This window comes from Heterocephalus glaber, unplaced genomic scaffold, assembly GCF_053883595.1.
Source record: "Heterocephalus glaber isolate CG9 unplaced genomic scaffold, H.glaber_assembly_v1.0 deba00001600, whole genome shotgun sequence".
NCBI lineage: Eukaryota > Metazoa > Chordata > Mammalia > Rodentia > Bathyergidae > Heterocephalus > Heterocephalus glaber.
In genome coordinates, this window is record NW_028258372.1 from 9,814,173 (window position 1) to 9,833,120 (window position 18,948).

An 18,948-nucleotide genomic window follows, 5' to 3' on the forward strand; every position below is an offset into this window, starting at 1 on the left:
ACATGAGTTTTTCTTTCTTTTCTTGAGATAGGGTCTTGCTTTACTGCTAAGGCTACCCTCAAACTCTTAGGCTCAAGTGATCCTCCTGCCTCAGTATCCTGAGTATCTGGGTTTACAAGCATGTGCCACCATGCTGGGCCAAACAACAAACTCTCAGTGCCTTTTTCTACCCCCAACCACCCTGTGACTTTCTCATGGCTGATAACAGCTATTCACTCCAGTTAAGAAAACACTGGCATAGTTCTTGTCTCCTCTTTTCCCCTCAGACAACATATCAGTAAATATTGTCAGCTTCTATCTTCCAAATGAATCCAGAATTCACATATTACTCATGCTCCCTGCTGCTGTCACCTGAGACCAAGCTATCAGGACAATTTCTGTTATCTCTTTTCTATCTCCCACTTTGCATTCTGCCCTTTCTACTGTCCACTCTTGCCACAGCAACAAGGGCAAGCTGCACTGTTGCTCCCTGTTTGAAGCCCTCCAGTTGCTTTCCTTAACCCCTCAAGCCTCCCTACAACTTCTATATATGTATATTCTATATATATATATTCAACTGTAGATCTCCAGGGCACCCAGCTCTCTGTAGGCCTCATCACTGCTATTCCCCCTCCCTCATCCAGACTGCCTCGGGTACTCCTATTCCCCAGACTTCCTCAGACAGGCCAACCATCACTCCCTTTGAGCCTCGGCATTTAATCTTCCCTCTGCTGCCTACATGCTCATGTATTCAAATGTTGCTTCATAGACAGAAGCCTTCTTTGACGACATTATAGGAAAGAAGCCACCCGTTCCTTCCGCCTGGCCCTCCTTTACCCCTCTCATAACCCCCATGATCATCTGATGTATTACATATCAGTCTGGCTGGGCTTTTTCACGCTCTGTTGCTTCCCCCATTAGAGTGTAAACTCTCACAACAAGGACAACTTTGCTTTGTTCACTGTTGAATCCCTAGTTCTTAGAATGATGCCTGGAAGGTTTTGCTTATTTATTTATTTGTCTATTTTCTTCACTTAAATATTTTATTCAAAAAACAACAACAACAACAAAAAAACATTTTATTCAATATCATTAAGAAATAAAATCATATGTATTTAACATGTACAACCTGATGATTTGAGATAGGTATACTTTATGAAATTATTACAATCATTATAATCAATTACCTCACATACTTAAAAATTATTAATTTCCTCTGCTGAAAACATTTTATAATTATACAAGTCAAAAAATACTCTTAAAAATGTGCTCAGCGTCTCTCCCAGAGATAGATTAAAACATTTAAGTGAAGATCATCCTAGACTATTTCTTGATATCAGTCTATATAAATGCATTTTCAAAATAAAAGTTGGCAATGGCATATACACTATTTTGTAACCTGCTGTCTTGGTTACTTTTTTCATTGCTAAGACAAAATACCCAAAACCTGAAGTTAAAGGAGGAAAGGTTTATTTTGGCTCACAGTTTGTAAAAGTTTTTCAGTTCACAGTTGGCTGGCTCCAAGGCAGGGTGCCATGGCAGACAGAGGGGCTTCACAGAGGAGAAACAGTTCATGGCAGAGCAAGGAGGAGACAACAAAGAAGCAACCAGCAGCAGAAGAAGCAGCAACAGCGAAGCAAGTTTCCCTTTCTCTTTTATCCCATCCAGGCCACAAGCCTTTTGGGTGGTGCCATCCACACCCAGGGTCGGCCTTCCCATCATCCACACACAGAACTCTGCTAATTCCAGGCAGTGGACTAATTTAGTACCACACACCCTTAATCCCAGTATCACCTGCCCTAGATCAAACCAACTCCAAAAATCCCTACCTATGAGCACATGAGGCATTGGAGGAATAACTAGATACAAGCTATAACACCTGTTGTTTCCCAAATGAAGTGTAGTAGACAACTTTTCACCTCAATAAATTCATGTCAACATCATGATTTCTTGATGATATAATTAATAATTCTTTATTTCCACTTTCATTACCTTCCCTTAAATCCCTTTCTCCTCATTCCTTTCCTCTTGTCTAATAATAGTCTACATTCATGTCATCTTTTTTAGATTTCATGTAATCTTTTTTAGATTCCACAAATTAGGGAAAACATGTGATACTTGTCTTTCTGAGTCTGGTTTATCTCACTTAACATGATGATCTCCAGTTCCATCCATTTTCTGCAAATGACATCATTTTATTCTTTATGACTGAATAATATTCCATTGTGAGTATATACCACATTTTCTTTATTCATTCATCTGTTGATAGGAACCTAGGGAGATCTATATATTGGCTATTGTGGATTATGCTGCAATAAACATGGGTATGCAGGTATCCCTGTAGTATGCTGACTTTAATGCCTTTGGGTATATACCAATGAGTGGTATAGATGAGTCATAGTGGCTGTAGTAATTTACATCCTCACCAGCTGTGTAGAAGTTCTTTTTCCCTACATCCTCACCAGCCCTTACTGTTTTTTGTATTCTTGATGATAGCCATTATGACTGGAGCAAGACAGAACCTCAATGTATTTTTTTTTTTGGTACTGGGGATCGAACTCAGGTCCTTGTGCTTGCAAGGCAGGTGCCAGAACCACTGAGCTAAATCCCCGGCCCTCAATGTAGTTTTTATTTGCATTTCTCTAATGCCTAAAGGTGTTGAATATTTTTTCATATACATTAGCCATTTGTACTTCTTTTAAGAAAGGTCTGTTCAATTCATTTACCCATTTATTAATTGGGCTGTTTGATTTTTGGTGTCGTTTTTGAGTTCTTTATATATTCTAGATGTTAATCATCTGTCAGAAAAGTAGCCAGCAAAGATCTTCTCCCATTCTTTAGGCTGTCTCATCACTCTATTGGTTGTGTTTCTTTTTTTTTTGGTACCAGGGATTGAACTCAGGACCTTGGCACTTGCTGAGCAGGCGGCGGAACCACTGAGCTAAATCCCCGGCCCCTTGGTTGTGTTTCTTGCTGTGCAGAAACTTTTTAACTTGATATAATCCCATTTGTTGATTTTTACTATGACTTCCTGTGCTGTTGGAGTACTGCTGGGGAAATCTTTGCTGTGCCTGTGGTTTCAAATATTTCCCCTATGTTTTCTTTTAGCAGTTTCAAAGTTTCAGACCTTATATCTAGGTCTTTGGTCCATTTTGATTTTATTTTTGTATAGCATAAGAGACAGAGATTTAGTTTCAATTTTCTAAATATGGATATCAAGTTTTCTTAGCACTATTTATTGGGGGGGGTTTGTTTTGTTTTGAGACAGGGTCTCGCTATGTACTTCAGGCTGGCCTTGAGCTCACTATGTAGTGCAGGCTGGCCTCCAACTCATAGCAATTCTCCTGCCTCAGCTTCCCCAGTGTTGGGAATATAGGTGTGCATCGCCATGTTCAGCAACAGCACTATTTGTTAAAGGGACTGTCTTTTCACCAGATGGTTGTAGTTGTGTGGGTTTGTTTCTGTGTCCTTTCTTCTGTTTCATTGGCCTCTGTGTCTATTTGCGTGCCAGTATCATGCTGTTTTTGTTACTATGGTCTCGTATTATGATTTGAAGTAAGCTATTCTGATGCCTCTACCCTGGGTCTTTTCATTTAGAATTGCTTTAGTTATGCTGAGCCTTTGTGTTTCCATATGAATTTTAGGATTTTTTTTCTAGTTCTGTGTAGTTCATCATTGGAATTTCGATGGAGATTACACTGAACATATAGATTGCCTTTGGTAATATGACCATTTTAACAAAATTAATTCTGCGAGTCCACAAATGTGGGATATCTATCTTCTATTATTTTCTTCCACTTCTTTCTTCAGCATTTTGTAATTTTTATTGTAGAGTTCTTTCACCTTTTTGTTTATATTGATTCCTAAGTATTTTAAATTTTTGAAGGTATTGTGAATGGAATTGTTTTTCTAATTTCATTCTCAGCTAGTCTATTATTGGTGTACAGAAAAGTTATTGATTTTTAATGTTGATTCTGTATCCTGTTATTTATCTATTTATTTAATAAATGACATTGCAACATCATGAAAGTTTACTAACAATAGATACACATGTGACTAATGGTTTCACGTGTACTATGCTCATGACCTGTGTCAAGTTCAATCCTAGTGTACTAAGTATGGCTCTCTCAATGCAAAATTAACATCAGGTTCAAAATTCAGGTATACACATGTGTGATGCTTTCTGATCCTGTTTATTCATCAACTTCTGTATTTGAATTGATCAGATTTAATCCTCGTATCAAATTTGAAAACAAAGTTTCTCTCCCAATTACCTCCTTTTACAAGTTAATTCCTCTCATATATACCCTCTCTGTAGGTCATTCTGTCTTTTTTCTTCCCAACACAAAAACACATTCCCAAACATAGTTTGATTGTGGAAATGAAGCAACACACTGGTGGGGAAGGGTGGACCTTATAACTTGAGAAATGCAGGGCAGGGAGTGATTGATAAAACTCATCCATTTTCTTTCCTCACAGGGGTGTGATTAAAGATACCAGTCAAGACAAACTCAACTACATCAGCTACATGGATGAGCTTGCTGCATGCATAGGCGCAAGACCCAACATCCTGTTTCTGTTCCTCAAGGACCCCAGACTAGCTTGGCAAGTTTTTTTTGGACCATGTACCCCTTACCAGTACCGCCTAGTGGGCCCTGGAAAATGGGATGGAGCCAGAAACGCCATCCTGACCCAGTGGGACAGGACTATGAAACCTTTAAAAACCCGAACTGTTGCTGATTCCCCCCAGCCTACCTCCATGTCATATTATTTTAAAGTTTGGGGGGCACCTATCCTATGTGCCTCTCTTCTACTTATCTGTAGGTCTTCACTTTTCATGAAATTAATGAAATAAAACACAAGATAGAATTTCACCTTACTTAGTTCTATTGTTTGGATGTGTCCTCAGAATTCCTGTTAGCAAATGGTCTCCAGTATGGCAGTGTTGGGAAGTGGAACGTAAATGTAGACTTAGGGAGGTTTTGGTTCATGGTGACTCCACCCGCATGAACTGATGAAAGTTACACTCACACAACTGTATTCCATCCTAGGTATTCTGTTATAGTAACTGAAAAATGAACTAAAGCACCTAATAGTGTTTCCTGAGAATAAATCTGATTGGTTACAAGGGTTGCTCTGAGTCATAGTAATTCTATCTGCAAATATCTTGTACATCCCTCCTCTTCTTTCCACCATCAATAATCCAAGTTCATGTCCAGTCATTTTTACCAGTATTATGGTATTGTCTTCTTTGGTCTCGGTACTTTCTTGTATCCCTTTGTAATGGCTATTATACCTTACTACCTAAGTAATTTTTCTCAAATAAAAATACAATCATTTCCATCATGGTCATGGGAATAAAATGGTACTCAAATTGGGTAACTTGTGGAAATTTTAATACAGAGATTATTTGAAAAGAAAACAATTACTAAAGAAAGAAAGAACTATATAGAGAGGGCCATCTAACAAGAACAATCACTTTCAGGAGGAAAATAAAGGCTGCACATGATAACCCCACAAGTAGAAATCTGAAGGAATAAACTGTCTAGCATTCCTCCCTTCCCTCCCTCTGATCCCCTACCAGTGCTCCCCTGTGGCCAAATTCATCTAAAAGTCAGAGGCAAGTTTGCCATTTGATGTTGTCCATGGAGATCAGCCTCCTAGGTTATCTTGTTGTGTACAACCATCCCTGAATTTTTTAAACAGAGCTAATCAGGGGGCAGGGATTCAGCTCAGTGGTGCCACACCTGCCTTGCAAGTGTAAGGTCTTGAGTTCAATCCCTGGTACCAAAAAATACATAAATAAATTTTTTTAAAAATACAGCTGATCATCCCTGTATAATGGCCACACTTCATATACTCCTGTGGTACTGCCCTTTTCTTACTGTGGTATCACTTCTTTCTGTATCTGCCTCCTAATAAATGGGAGTTCCTAAAAGGAACCATATGTTTCTCATTCAAAATATTGCCTTATACAAAGTATGCTAGGCAAATATCTGATGAATAAACAGTGACTTCGCAGGCTGACATTGCTTGTCTGGCCTGTTCTATCCACATTCTTTTCTTCTACCAATATGATAAATAATCTCATCTTAACTCAGCCTTGCAAACATGGATCGTCTGACAGTAGCTAATTTTATAAGTAAAAGACAATCCATGCTGCAAGTAGAACTGCAAAGGTACAGTAACCAGAAGTTAGGTATACCGATTAAGATCACTAACTCTGAAATGATACCTGCATTAGAATTTTACATATTGTTACCTGGGAAGCATTGGCCAAGTTACCTAGCCTGTCTAAGCCTCAATATCCTCATCTGGAAAATGGTGGCAATAGTAGCCCCTATTTTAAAATGCACATGAAGTGAGACAATGCAAGGTGTTTGGTACACAGCAAATTAACTGCTAACAGCTGCAAAACTGAAAAACATTTTCCATTCTCTGAATTAAAAGATTTTAAAACAGCTGCCCAGCCCTCCTCTCTGCTCTGTAGTCAGGAGGTGTGGCCTTTTCTCGCCATGGATTCTTTATGGCAGCACTCTGTAGCTAGTATCACTTTTTTCCTTCCCCCACCACAGAATGCAGCAGGAAAACATTAGCAAAAAACTTGTTCACAAGTGTTAGAGATGGCCATGCTTATATATAACTGGTTAATGTGTCTAGGTTTTCACTGACAACAACTCCCCAGCGCAAGAGGCATCTATTTCCAATTCTTCCACCCCAACTAAGGATAATGGAAACAATATCACAATAGGGATATAAGCTATCTATCTACAGGTTCTAAGGGAAGAGAGTAGAACAGAGATGCCATTATTATTTCATTATAATTTAGATCTATAATTTGCTAATTTTTCTATTTATAAATTTCTAAGTAAGAAATCAGACTCAGAAGCTAGGCAAGGTAGCACACACCTGTAATCCCAGGTACTCAGGAGCCTGAGTCAGGAGGATCACAAGCATCAAGCCACCCTGAGCAATTCAGTTAGATCCTATTTCCAAATACAAAGTAAAAGGCTAGAATGTAGCTCAGTGGTTTGGTGCTTGCATAGCATGCACAAGGCCCTGGATTCTATCCCCAGCACAGCAAAAAAAGAAATCAGACTCAGAGAAGCGATTTGCCTTATTTCACAGAGGAAGTAAAAGACAGAACAGGGATTTGAACAAAACATACACAACCCTAAAGCCAGACTCTTACTAGTTGCCTTGGCAGACATTTCTCCATATTTCTCTAACCATCACATCACCCTTAGTTTGCCAGTGAGAAACCCCATCTTAGACATCTCCTCCTTCTGAAAGCCTGCATTTCCCTACTCACCCCTCCTTCCTCTGTCCTACCCTGACCCCTGAACAGAGCAGACTTCTAAATATTATCCTTGCCACATTCCATGACTCCAGTTCTCAAAGAACAAATGGTACCAGGAAGAGGCTACTGAATCCATTTTAAATGAGAATCAAAAGTTCGTAATTTATACTACAAGGAATGATGAGGTATGTATAAGACTTCAACCTGAGAAATGAAACCACAATTACAAAACTAAGTATCCTTTGCCTTTGATTTAACCAATTTTTATTGCAATTCAAAGTACCTGCTACAAGGACTTGCCTAATTGTGTAACAATTAAATGGCACCAAGATTAAACATCCTATACAACATCCTTTACTTCCTATTTGACTTTCAAAGCTAGATGATAAGATTACCAGTTTTTAATATTTAAAGTTTTCATTGATTTTTCCAAGTAACTCAGATTTTAATTCTTTCATATTTCTATCAATCTCTTTTGAAACTGTTGTCATCATCATGCATGCCAGTTATCTTTAAGTCATTTTTCAAGTGTTCACATGGTTTAACTTTGCTAGATCCAGATTTACAATGGCTTAGCAGTGTTCTGTGATCACCCTCAGTGGCTTCACGAGATGCTCCTTGGTTCTCTGGATGTGTAATCTCACTCCGTCAACGGTCTGCACTGATGGCCAGCATTATCAGAAAACCACAGGAAACTGACCAAAGGATGCTGGTGAAAATGATGTCCATAGTAGGCTTTACTGACAGGTGTTTAAAGAAAATACATTTTAAGTGATCAATTCATTCTTTTTTTTTTATTAAATTCTTTTATTGGTACATTGTAGGTATACAACACAATTACATTTCTCATTGGGAATTGTACCTTTACATAATGCATCTTGGTTCTTATTTTTTCCCCATTCCTAGCCCTCCCTCCACCCCCTCCACCCTTTCCTATTTACAAAGACTTTATTTCCATTTTTCCATTTCTCAGCATTTTTCCTTTCCCTTCTTTCCTTTCCTCTGCACCTCCCACTACCCCTACCCCTTTGGACCTTTTCTTCCTATTTTGCACCATCGATTATTCATTCTAATCATTGGTACATTTTAGGTATACAATATAATGACATTCATCATTGGAAATTTGCACCTTTACATAATCTCTCTTGGTTCTTATTTTTCACCCTTGCCCAGCCCTCCCTTCAACCCCTCCAGTCCTCCCTATTTACAAAGATTTTGTTCCTATTTTACCATTTTCTCATATTAATCCCATTCCCTTCTATCCTTTCCCCTAGCCCTCCCACTTCCTTCTCCTTTGCCTCTTTTCTTCCTATTTCACATGACCTATTATACATTCAGTCCTTATTTACACTTTCAGTTTCTCACACCAGAGAAACTATTCGGTATTTACACGTGTGTCCTATTTATTTCACTGAAGAGTGTTGCCTCAATGTGCATCCACTTAGCTATAAATGTCTCTAATTTCTCATTTTTATGGCTGAGTAGTACTCCATTTTATTTAAAAAACCACACTTTCTTTATCCAGTCTCCAGTTGATGGGCATTTGGGCTGTTTCCAAGTTTTAGCTATCACAAACTGTGCTGCTATGAACATGGGCACACATATATCACTGTGGTATGATTCTTTTAATTCTTTGGGGAAGATCCCCAGCACTGGAATAGCAGGATCAAAAGAGACTTCCAGTCCTAGTTCTTTGAGGTATCACCATACTGATTTCCACAGTGGTTGTACCAGTCTACACTCCCACCAGCAGTGGAGCAGGGTTCCTCTTTCCCGACAGCCCCGCCAACATTTGTTATTGGTTGATTTCATGATAGCAGCCATTCTTTCTGGACTGAAGTGGAATCTCAGTGTTGTTTTCATTTGCATCTCTCAAATGACCAGTGATGTTGAACATTTTTTCATATATTTATTTGCTGTTTCTACTTCTTTGTCTGAGAAAAGTCTGTTCATTTCAGATGCCCATTTTCAAATTTGGTCTTTAAATTTGGGAGGCTTGATTTTTTAAAGTTCTTTATAGATTCGAGATAGTAGACCTTTGTCTGAGGAAGAGCAGGTGAAGATTTTTTCCCACATTGTGGGTTGTCTCTTCACATTGCTGGTGGTTTCTCTTACTGTGCAGAAGGCTTTTAATAAGAAGAGATCCCACTTGTTGATTGTTTGTGCTAGTTCACAGGCAACTGAGGTTTTGTTCATAAAATCTTTTCCTACACCGATGTCTTCAAGGGTTCTACCTAACTTCTGCTCCAACTGGTTCAGAGTTTCAATTTTAATATTTAGATCTTAAATCCATTTCGATTTTGGTTTGGTGCATGGTGAGAGATACAGGTCTAGTTTTAATCTTTGGCAAGTTGAAGCCCAATTTTTCCAGCACCATTTATTAAAGAGGCTATCTTTCCTCCAGTGAGGGTGTTTGGATCCTTTATCGAAGATGAGATGGCTGAGTGTGTCTGGCATTGTTTCTGTATCTTCTACTCTGTTCCACTGGTCCTCAGATCTGTTTCTTTGGCAGTACCATGCTGTTTTTATCACAGTAGCTTTGTAGTAGAGTTGCAGGTTGAGGATAGTGATACCCCCTGCCATGTCTCTGTTACCTAGAATTGCTTTTGCTATTCTGGGTCTCTTCTTGTTCCAAATGAATTTTTGGATTGTTTCCTCAAGGTCTGTGAAGTATGCTTCTGGGATCTCAATTGGAATTGCATTAAATCTACATAGCAGTTTTGGAAGTATGGCCATTTTCACTATATTAATCCTTCCTACCTAGGAGCAGGGGATGTCTGTCCATTTTCTGATATCATCTTCAAACTCTCTTTTCAGAGTGCCATAGTTTTCAGAGAAGAGTCTTTGATTTCTTTTGTTAGGTTGATTCCTAGCTATTTCAGTTTTTTGGATGCTATTGTGAAAGGAATTATTTGCCCTATTTCTCTTTCAGTGAGTCTGTCATTTGTGTAAAGGAAGGCTATTGATTTTTGTGTGTTGACCTTGTAACCAGCTACTTGCCTGAACTTCGTTATTGAGTCTAGAAGACTTTTGGTGGAGTTCTTGGGGTCTTCTATATACAGTATCATGTCATCTGCAAATAATGACAATTTGACTTCTTCATTTCCTATCTTTATTCCTTTTATTTCTTTCTCTTGTCTAATTGCCTTGGCTAATGTTTCCAGAACTATATTGAACAAGAGCGGTGATAGTGGACATCCTTGTCTTGTTCCTGATTTTAGTGTGAAGGATTTCAGTTTTTGACCATTTAGTATGATATTGGCTTTGGTTTTTCACAGATGGCTTCTATCAATTTGAGGTAGAGACCATCTATTCCAATTTTTTGTAGGGTTTTTATCATAAATGCATGTTGGATTTTGTCAAATGCTTTTTCTGCATCTATGGAGATAATCATATGGTTTTTGTCTTGGCTCTCTTGATATAGTGTATTACATTGACTGATATGTGTATGTTGAACCATCCCTGCATCCCTGGGATGAATCCCACTTGATCGGGTGTATGATCTTCTTGATGATCTTCTGCATTCTGTTTGCCATTATCTTATTAAGGATTTTTGCATCTATGTTCATTAGTGAGATTGGCCTATAGTTCTCCTTTTTGGTTGGGTCTTTCTCTGCTTTGGGGATCAAGGTGATGCTTGCTTCCAGGAATGAATTTGGGAGTATTGCTTCCCTTTCAGTTTCATTAAAGAGTTGAAACAGTAGTGGCAGCAGTTCCTCTCTAAATGTCTTGTAGAATTCAGCAGTGAAGCCATCAGGGCCTGGGCTTTTCTTAGTTGATAAGTTTTTAATTACATTTTCAATTTCATTGGTTGATATTGGGTTGTTCAGAATTTTTAGGTCTTCTTTGTTCAACTTTGGTAATTCATATGTATCTAGGAATCTGTCTATTTCTTCTGTGTTGTCCATCTTATTGGTGTATAGGTTCTGGAAGTAGGTATTGATGATCCTCTGGATTTCTGCTGGGTCTGTTGTAATTTCACCCTTTTCATCCCTAACTGCATGGATTTGGGCCTTTTCTTTCCTTTTTCTGACAAGGTTAGCTAAGGGTTTGTCAATTTTGTTGATTCTTTCAAAGAACCAACTCTTGGCTTCATTAATTTTTTGTATCGTTCTCTTAGTCTCCATTGCCTTGATTTCTCCTCTGATCTTTATAATTTCCTCCCTTGTATGAGCTCTGGGGTTGTCCTGCTCTTCTTTTTCTAGAAGCTTGAGGTTCAGCATCAGGTTGTTTAATTGGGCTCGTTCTGTTTTCCTAATATGAGTATTCACCGCTATGAATTTCCCTCATAAGACTGCTTTCATTGTGTCCCATAGATGCTGATATGTTGTATTGTCATTGTCATTTAATTGAAGGAACCGTCTGATTTCTTCTTTAATTTCCTCTGTGACCCATTGGTTATTCAGAAGTGTGTTGTTCAATTTCTATGTGTTTATGAAATTTTTTGAGTTTCTTTTGCTATGGATCTCCAATTGCATCGCACTATGGTCTGATAATATACAGGGGATAACTTCAATTCCTTTGCACTTACTTAAACATGTTCTATGTGTGAGTATGTGGTCTATTTTGGAGAATGACCCATGTGCAGCTGAGAAGAATGTGTATTCTGATTTTATGGGGTGGAAGACTCTGTAAACATCTGTTCAGTTCATTTGTTCAAGAGTTCGATTGAGTTCTAGTATTTCGTTGCTTATTTTTTGTCTAGTTGATCTATCTATTTGTGACAGTGGGGTGTTGAGGTCCCCCACTACAATTGTATTAGTGCATATATGACTTTTCATGTCCGTTAGTATTTGTTTTATATAGTTGGGTGCACTAGTGTTTTGGTGCATAGATATTTATGATTGTCATCTCTTCCTCTTGGATTGTTCCCCTTACAAGGATGTAGTGTCTGTCTTTGTCTCTCTTAATTAGTGTTGGTTTGAAATCTACTTGATCTGCAATGAGGATAGCTGCTCCTGCTTTTTTTCGGGTTCCTGTCACATGGGTATTGTTTTCCACCCTTTAACTTTCAGTCTATGAGTTTCCTTTTGAATTAAGTGTTTCTTGTATGCAGCATATTGTTGGATTTTGCTTCTTGACGCATTCTGCCAGTCTATTTCTTTTGATTGGTGAATTGAGATCATTAACACTGATGGTTATAACTGAAACATATTGACTTGTCATTGCCATGACTTTTTCTTTTTGTTGGGTTCTCCCCCTTTACACTTAATTTCTTGTCATGCCAGATGGGTTCATTCTGCTTTGCTTCCTGGCGTTGTGATCCTCAATGTCTGTTCCTAGGATATTGTGTAAAATTCTCTGGAGTGCTGGTTTGGTATTCACAAAGTTCCTAAGGTGCTCTTTCTCATGAAAGTATCTTATTTCTCCATCCATTTTGAAAGATAATTTTGCAGGGTACATCAATCTGGGTTGGAGGCTGTTTTCTTTTAGAGCTTGGAATATGTCACTCCAAGCTCTTCTTGCCTTGATGGTTTGTGTTGAGAAGTCTGCTGTGATTCTGATGGGCTTTCCTTTGCATGTGATTTGTTTCTTTTCTCTAACTGCTTGTAGAACTTTGTTCTTCTGTTGAGTTTCTGGAATCTTAACAATTATATGCCTATGTGTAGATTTTTTTTGATCAAGGCTATTTGGAGTCCTATATGCCTCACTTATCTGTATGTCAAGCTCTTTTCCCCTGCTTGGGAAGTTTTCTGCCATTATTTCTGTGAAGAGATCTTTTATGTCATCTGCACGCTCTCCTGTTTCTTCATTGACTCCAATCAGTCTTATGTTACTCTTCTTTGCATCATCTAGCAGCTGCTGGATTGATTTCTCATGTTCCCTTATAATTTTGAAGCAATTTTTCTTTTCCTGGTCACTAATTGCAATCTTATCTTCTATATCTGAAATTCTGTCCTCACATTGGCTCATTCTGCTGTGTAGACTTTCAATGGAGTTTTTCATGTCCTGGAAATCTATTTGCATCTGTTTTATGGATTCCATTTGTTTCCTATGTTGGGAATTCCATCATGTTCCTGAGCTCCTCTCTAGATTTATTAATCATGTCTTGCACTAGGGGCACAATCTCTCCTGTTATCTGAGAAATTATTTCTGATTTCATTTTTTTCCAGATCCCCTTTTGTTGCCAGTTCAGTGGGTCCAGGTGGTTGAGTATCAGAGTGTTCCACCTCATTTCCCTTTGAGGTTGCTGTAGGTGATCTGGAAGTCTGGTTTTGAGACTTGTTTATGTGTTTTCTCATTTTGACTGGGGGGTGGGCTGTTGGCACCTGCACGGATTACCTCCTCTGAACAGGGAGAGGTGGGACAGGGGACGGGAGCAGTGATAGGGATGGTGGCCCAAAAGCCCTTTCCTGTGGACTGGGAGCAGCGGGAGGGATGGTGGCTGGGAAGCCCCTTCCTCTGGTCCAGGAGCAGTGGGATGGCGGCTCAGAAGCCCCGCTCTGGGCCAGGAGTGGTGGGAGGGATGGTGGCCCGGAAGCCCCTTCCTCTGGGCCAGGAGCAGTGGGACCGAAGGTGGCCCAAAAGCCCTTTCCTCTGGGCTGGTAGCAGCGGGAGGGATGGTAGCTGGGAAGCCCCTTCCTCTGGACCAGGAGCAGTGGGACAGTGGCTCAGAAGCCCCTACCTCTGGGCCAGGAGCAGCGGGACTCAGTACGTGGTCTGGTGGTCCGGTGTCCTCTGCATCTTTGTAGTGTGGAACCAGGTGGCTGTACAGAGGAGCCGAGTGGGGTGATCCAGTGGATTGCTGCCGGGGTGCGGGCTGATTCGGCATCTTCCGCTCGACTCGGGACCTCGGCAGGGCATGTGCAGACCTGCCTGTCTGCAGCGGGCTGATTCGATGTGTTCCCAGTGATCAGTTCATTCATTCACTCAACAAGTATATATTGAGCCCTTTCTATGTTCCAAGCACTATTCTAGATCATGGAGAAATCTCTCAGAATAAAAAAATATAAAGTTCTTGACTTCATAAAATGTGTACTGCAGTTTGCTGGGCAAAATTTAACCAATAAAATAGTGGGTAGTGGTAATGGCCTTGAAGAAAATAGATTTAAGAGACAGAGTGGGGATGTGGGAGGGGATTTAGCAAGAATGTTCAGACAAGGCCTCTTTGAAGAAGTGATCTGTGGGATGTTTTTAATGGAATTTCCAGGAAGTGAGGATGTGACCCCCGTGACAGTGTGACAGGATACTGTTTCTGTCAGAGGAATGGGCAAGTAGGCCCAGAGGCAGGTATGTCAGTGGTTGTCAAGCCTGTCCTGGTCACATCACGGCACACATAGAAACAATGACATGTTTGTATGCCACACTAGGGTAAGCTACAGGAGAAGGGGTCATCTATGTAGGCATGGGGAAAAATATCTTTGTCATATTTAAGTAAAATTATTTCAGCAAAAATATTACACAATTCCAGAGAAATATTAAACATAGATTTTTATACTACATTTTTACATAAGATTGCAGAGTTTTAAATTAAAACTTGAGTTCACTAATGGGTTTTTTTTAATTACATTTTACCCTTAAAATTGTACAATAATTCCTAATAAAGATTTTTTAAATGATGACCTCTTTACTACAAATTGGCATTAAAAGCATCCCACAGCCACTCAAAAAGAAAATTCCCAGCAGTTGAAATATTTGTTTCAGGGGCCAGGGATTTAGCTCAGTGGTTCCGCTGCCTGCCTTGCAAGCACAAGGACCAGAGTTCGATCCCCAGTACAAAAAAAAAAAAAAATTAACCTGCTATACTACAAAGCTACTGTGATAAAAACAGCATGGTACTGGCAAAGAAACAGATCTGAGGACTGGTGGAACAGATTAGAAGATGCAGAAACAACTCAAGACACACTCAGCCACCTCATCTTCGAAAAAGGAGCCAAATACCTTCACTGGAGGAAAGATACCCTCTTTAATAAATGGTGCTGGAAAAATTGGATTTCAACTTGCCAAAGATTAAAACTAGACATATATCTCTTACCATGTACTCAACTAAAATCGAAATGGATGAAAGATCTAAATATTAAAATAGAAATGCTGAGCCAGTAGAACAGGGGTTAGGTAGACCTTTTGAAGACATTGGTGTAGGAAAAGATTTTATGAACAAAACCTCAGTTGCCTGTGAACTAGCACAAACAATCAACAAGTGGGATCTCTTCTTATTAAAAAGCTTCTGCACAGCAAGAGAAACCACCAACAATGTGAAGAGACAGACAACCCACAATGTGGGAAAAAAATCTTCACTTGCTGTTCCTCAGACAAAGGTCTACTATCTCGAATCTATGAAGAACTTTAAAAAATCAGACCTCCCAAATTTAAAGACCCAATCCGAAAACGGCCATCTGAAATGAACAGACATTTCTCAGACAAAGAACTAAAAATAGCAAATAAATACATGAAAAAATGTTCAACATCACTGGTCATTCGAGAGATGCAAATGAAAACAATGCTGAGATTCCACCTCACTCCAGAAAGAATGGCTGCTATTGTGAAATCAACCAATAAAAAATGCTGGCAGAACTGTGAGGAAAAAGGAACTCTGCTCCACTGCTGGTGGGACTATAGACTGGTACAACCACTGTGGAAATCAGTATGGTGATACCTCAAAGAACTAGGACTGGGAGTCCCATTTGACCCAGCTATTCCCCTGTTGGGTATCTCCCCCAAAGAATTAAAAGAATCATACCACAGTGATATATGTCCACCCATGTTCATAGCAGCACAATTTGTAATAGCTAAAACTTGGAAACAGCCCAATTGTCCATGAACTGGAGACTGGATAAAGAAAATGTGGGTTTTTTATAAAATGAAGTACTACTCAGCCATAAAAAATGAGAAATTAGAGACATTTATAGCTAAATGGATGCACATTGAGGTGATACTCTTAAGTGAAATCAATAGGACACACGTGTAAATATCGAATAGTTGCTCTAGTGCGAGAAACTGAAGATGTAAATAAGGACTAAAAGGTATAATAGATAATGTGAAATAGGAAGAAAAGGGGCAAAGAGGAAGCAGAAGTGGGAGGGGTAGGGGAAAGGAAAGAAGGGAATGGAATTAATATGAGAAAATGAAAAACTGGAAGCAAAGTCTTTGTAAATAGGGAGGGATGGAGGGGTTGAAAGGAGGGCAGGGGAATGGGGAAAAATACGAACCAAGAGAGATTATGTAAAGGTGCAAATTTCCAATGATGAATGTCATTATATTGTATACCTAAAATGTACCAATAAAATTAATTTTTAGAAAGAAATATTTGTTTCATTGACAAATATAATACTAAAAATTTTTTGTTACGAGAATAGCTTCAAGTCCAACCAAACGTATTCAAGGCAAAGAATTCAAAATAAGACAGAGGCCTAAGTAGTAGAAAGAGCTCACCCTGCAAGTAGCTTGGTCACAAGGCAGAGAATCATCTGTTATTTGTGAAGACAGAAGCTCTGGGCCACCTCCTGGAAGTGCACCCACCGGGAAACGCACTCCTGCTTGCTGTGCCTTGCAGCGCTCCACCCACCTTGGGCAACCATCCTAGTGACTGTGCCAACAAGTCTACAGTCATGTGAAGTTTCAATGTGCTAAGGAGAAAGCTGTCCGGAAAAGTGAAAAGGAACAAGGTGTTACACAGCCTGGCCTCCCATCCCCTGAGAAGCTAAGAGAAAGACGGCATTCTTCACATTCTAGAAGGGTGGAATTTGGAATTTAGAACTGGAATAAAGTAATATTTTCAACTCAGTAAGCAAACTCCAGAGAGGCCAGGGTTGCTTATTCAGCATTACAGAACATTCAAGGTCACCATAATCCAGATTGCACAAGAGTCCCCACCTCCCTTGGAAAATCTGCTTAAACTCTTCAGCTATATGGTTTCTGATTTTGGCTGTTTCCCTGATTTGGCTATAAGAAAATGATCTTCTATGTGGCTTTTCCAATGCACAGGATAGAGGACAAGGTTTTAGCTCCTCTATTATCAAAACACTGCCTTCACAGTTATAAACCAGGTTCAGGGAGGCCACCCAGTCTTTTTCCCAGCTGACCCCTGGGGTACCCCTGGTATTCACTCCTGAGCCCCTCTCAGCTCCTTTGCATCTGATGCCTGAGGCAGGTGACTAAGACTCCTGTGCTTCTGAAGGGACTGGGACATTCAGGTCCATTTGAGGAAGAGAGCTGTCCTATACCACACTCTGAGCAGTCAGACCTCTTTCCATAAAAACGATTTTCATAGCCTCACAAAACATTAATGTGCATGAAAATGGTGCAAATTACTGGCTGACTAAAAAAGGATGAAGGAAACCTAGAAACTGATTGTTTCAAGTGATCTTTTGTTCTCTTTTCATGGATTAAGGAAAAAGAGAGAGGATGAGGGAGGCCTATGAATAAAGCCCATGAAAGGATGGTGGAGTTAATGAATTAGTTTGAGAGTTTCCAAAGGAAAGCTCTGGGACTCCTCACTCCCAGACACACGCCATCACAACACTTGTGCTCCAACTGGCACAATAAGCACCCAAATCAAATCTAAACTACACTCTCCCTGTGTGTAAAGAACTGCTTTCTCTATCAATTTGTGTCTTCCCCCACTGTATCTGAGATTCCATCTCCTATTCTGCATATATGCCTGTACATTTCTCAATCTCCACATGCATTTTTCCCTTTTTACCCCTCCTTTTTCTTTTTGACTGTGTCAATACTAGGGCTACTTGACAGCCATAATATGAGACAGACTTGATAAAAACAAAGCTTTCTCATTCCCAGTCTAGAAAGTATCCTACTTATCACACTGGGAAACTTCTTTTCCATTCAGAAGGAAACTTAGGTCTGGGGTATAGCTCAGTGGTAGTGTACTTGTCTACCATGTGCAAGGCCTTGGGTTTGATCTCCACACCTTAAAAATAAAATTTTAAATTTAAATAAGTAGTCCCAGAAAAACAAAATTTAGTTACTTCCAGAAATCTAACAAAAGGGAAAATACATAAAACACTTTGGCTTTGTTGACTCTGTTTCTTGAACTCTCTTTAAGCTTCTAAGCCATTTCACCCTCAAGGGTAATTTTTTATTTTCTGAAAATCTGTTTAATACTGTATTTACAAACAGTAGCCCCTAGACCAGTCTTAAGCATACCCGCTTATTTTCTTATGTGCCAATGTCCCACCATGGAGGATGCTCAGAGAACTAAGCCAGTGCTGCCTTTTGGACTCTGCCACTTACTAGCTGAGCAACCCTAGCCAAGTCACTTTCCTTTCCAAAGCCATGATTTTCACTTCTCTCACATGAAAATTATAACATATCCTACTCCCCAGAGCTTCAGGGTTGACTTAATCCAGTGGCTTCAGTGCCATTTCTCCAAAACCACTTGGGTTCTGCCCTTATCCCTGGGCCAGCATCATCCCCAGTATGACAAGCAGAGGCCAGGCCACAGACTATACAGAAAGAGATAGAAGCACTTCCAAAGCTCTTCCAAAGGAGAACCTGAGGAGCAACTATTTGTACCCAAATGATCTGTTTTTCCTTTCTTCCTGGTCTCAGGGCCACTCAACTAGCTACTACATTTTCAGCCCTCTTTGCACTAGTGTGGCAGCAACTATGCTCTTCTAAATGGAACCCAAATGGAACTAATGTAGGCACTATCTTTCTCTTTTCCTTAAAATGGAATTTTCTTACTTTGGACTTTTTTATTTTCTGCAAGC

General features: G+C 39.6%; 1 protein-coding gene and 1 long non-coding RNA gene across 10 annotated transcripts in view; one reads left to right on the top strand and one right to left on the bottom strand.

Annotated features, from left to right (window-relative positions):
* Positions 1-5,111, top strand: part of Fmo4 (flavin containing dimethylaniline monoxygenase 4) — a 25,691-nt gene extending 20,580 nt beyond the window's left edge. For 3 of the 9 annotated variants that reach the window (XM_087194317.1, XM_087194312.1, XM_087194316.1), the window contains 2 exons: positions 1,475-1,615; positions 4,459-5,111. In XM_087194317.1, coding sequence (XP_087050443.1) covers positions 1,475-1,615; positions 4,459-4,834 — 517 coding nt within the window. In that variant the 3' untranslated portion in view covers positions 4,835-5,111. Of the gene's footprint in view, positions 1-1,474; positions 1,616-4,458 lie in introns of those variants that run through there. The other 6 variants (XM_087194315.1, XM_087194313.1, XR_015444512.1 and 3 more) reach the window with 6 other exon arrangements.
* LOC147823084 (uncharacterized) lies at positions 2,848-16,980 on the bottom strand. The gene is made up of 2 exons (XR_015444515.1): positions 16,652-16,980; positions 2,848-8,019 (listed from the first exon to the last, which is right to left on the bottom strand). It is a non-coding gene; the product is annotated as an uncharacterized LOC147823084 (long non-coding RNA).
* Between the last annotated feature and the right edge of the window lie 1,968 nt (positions 16,981-18,948).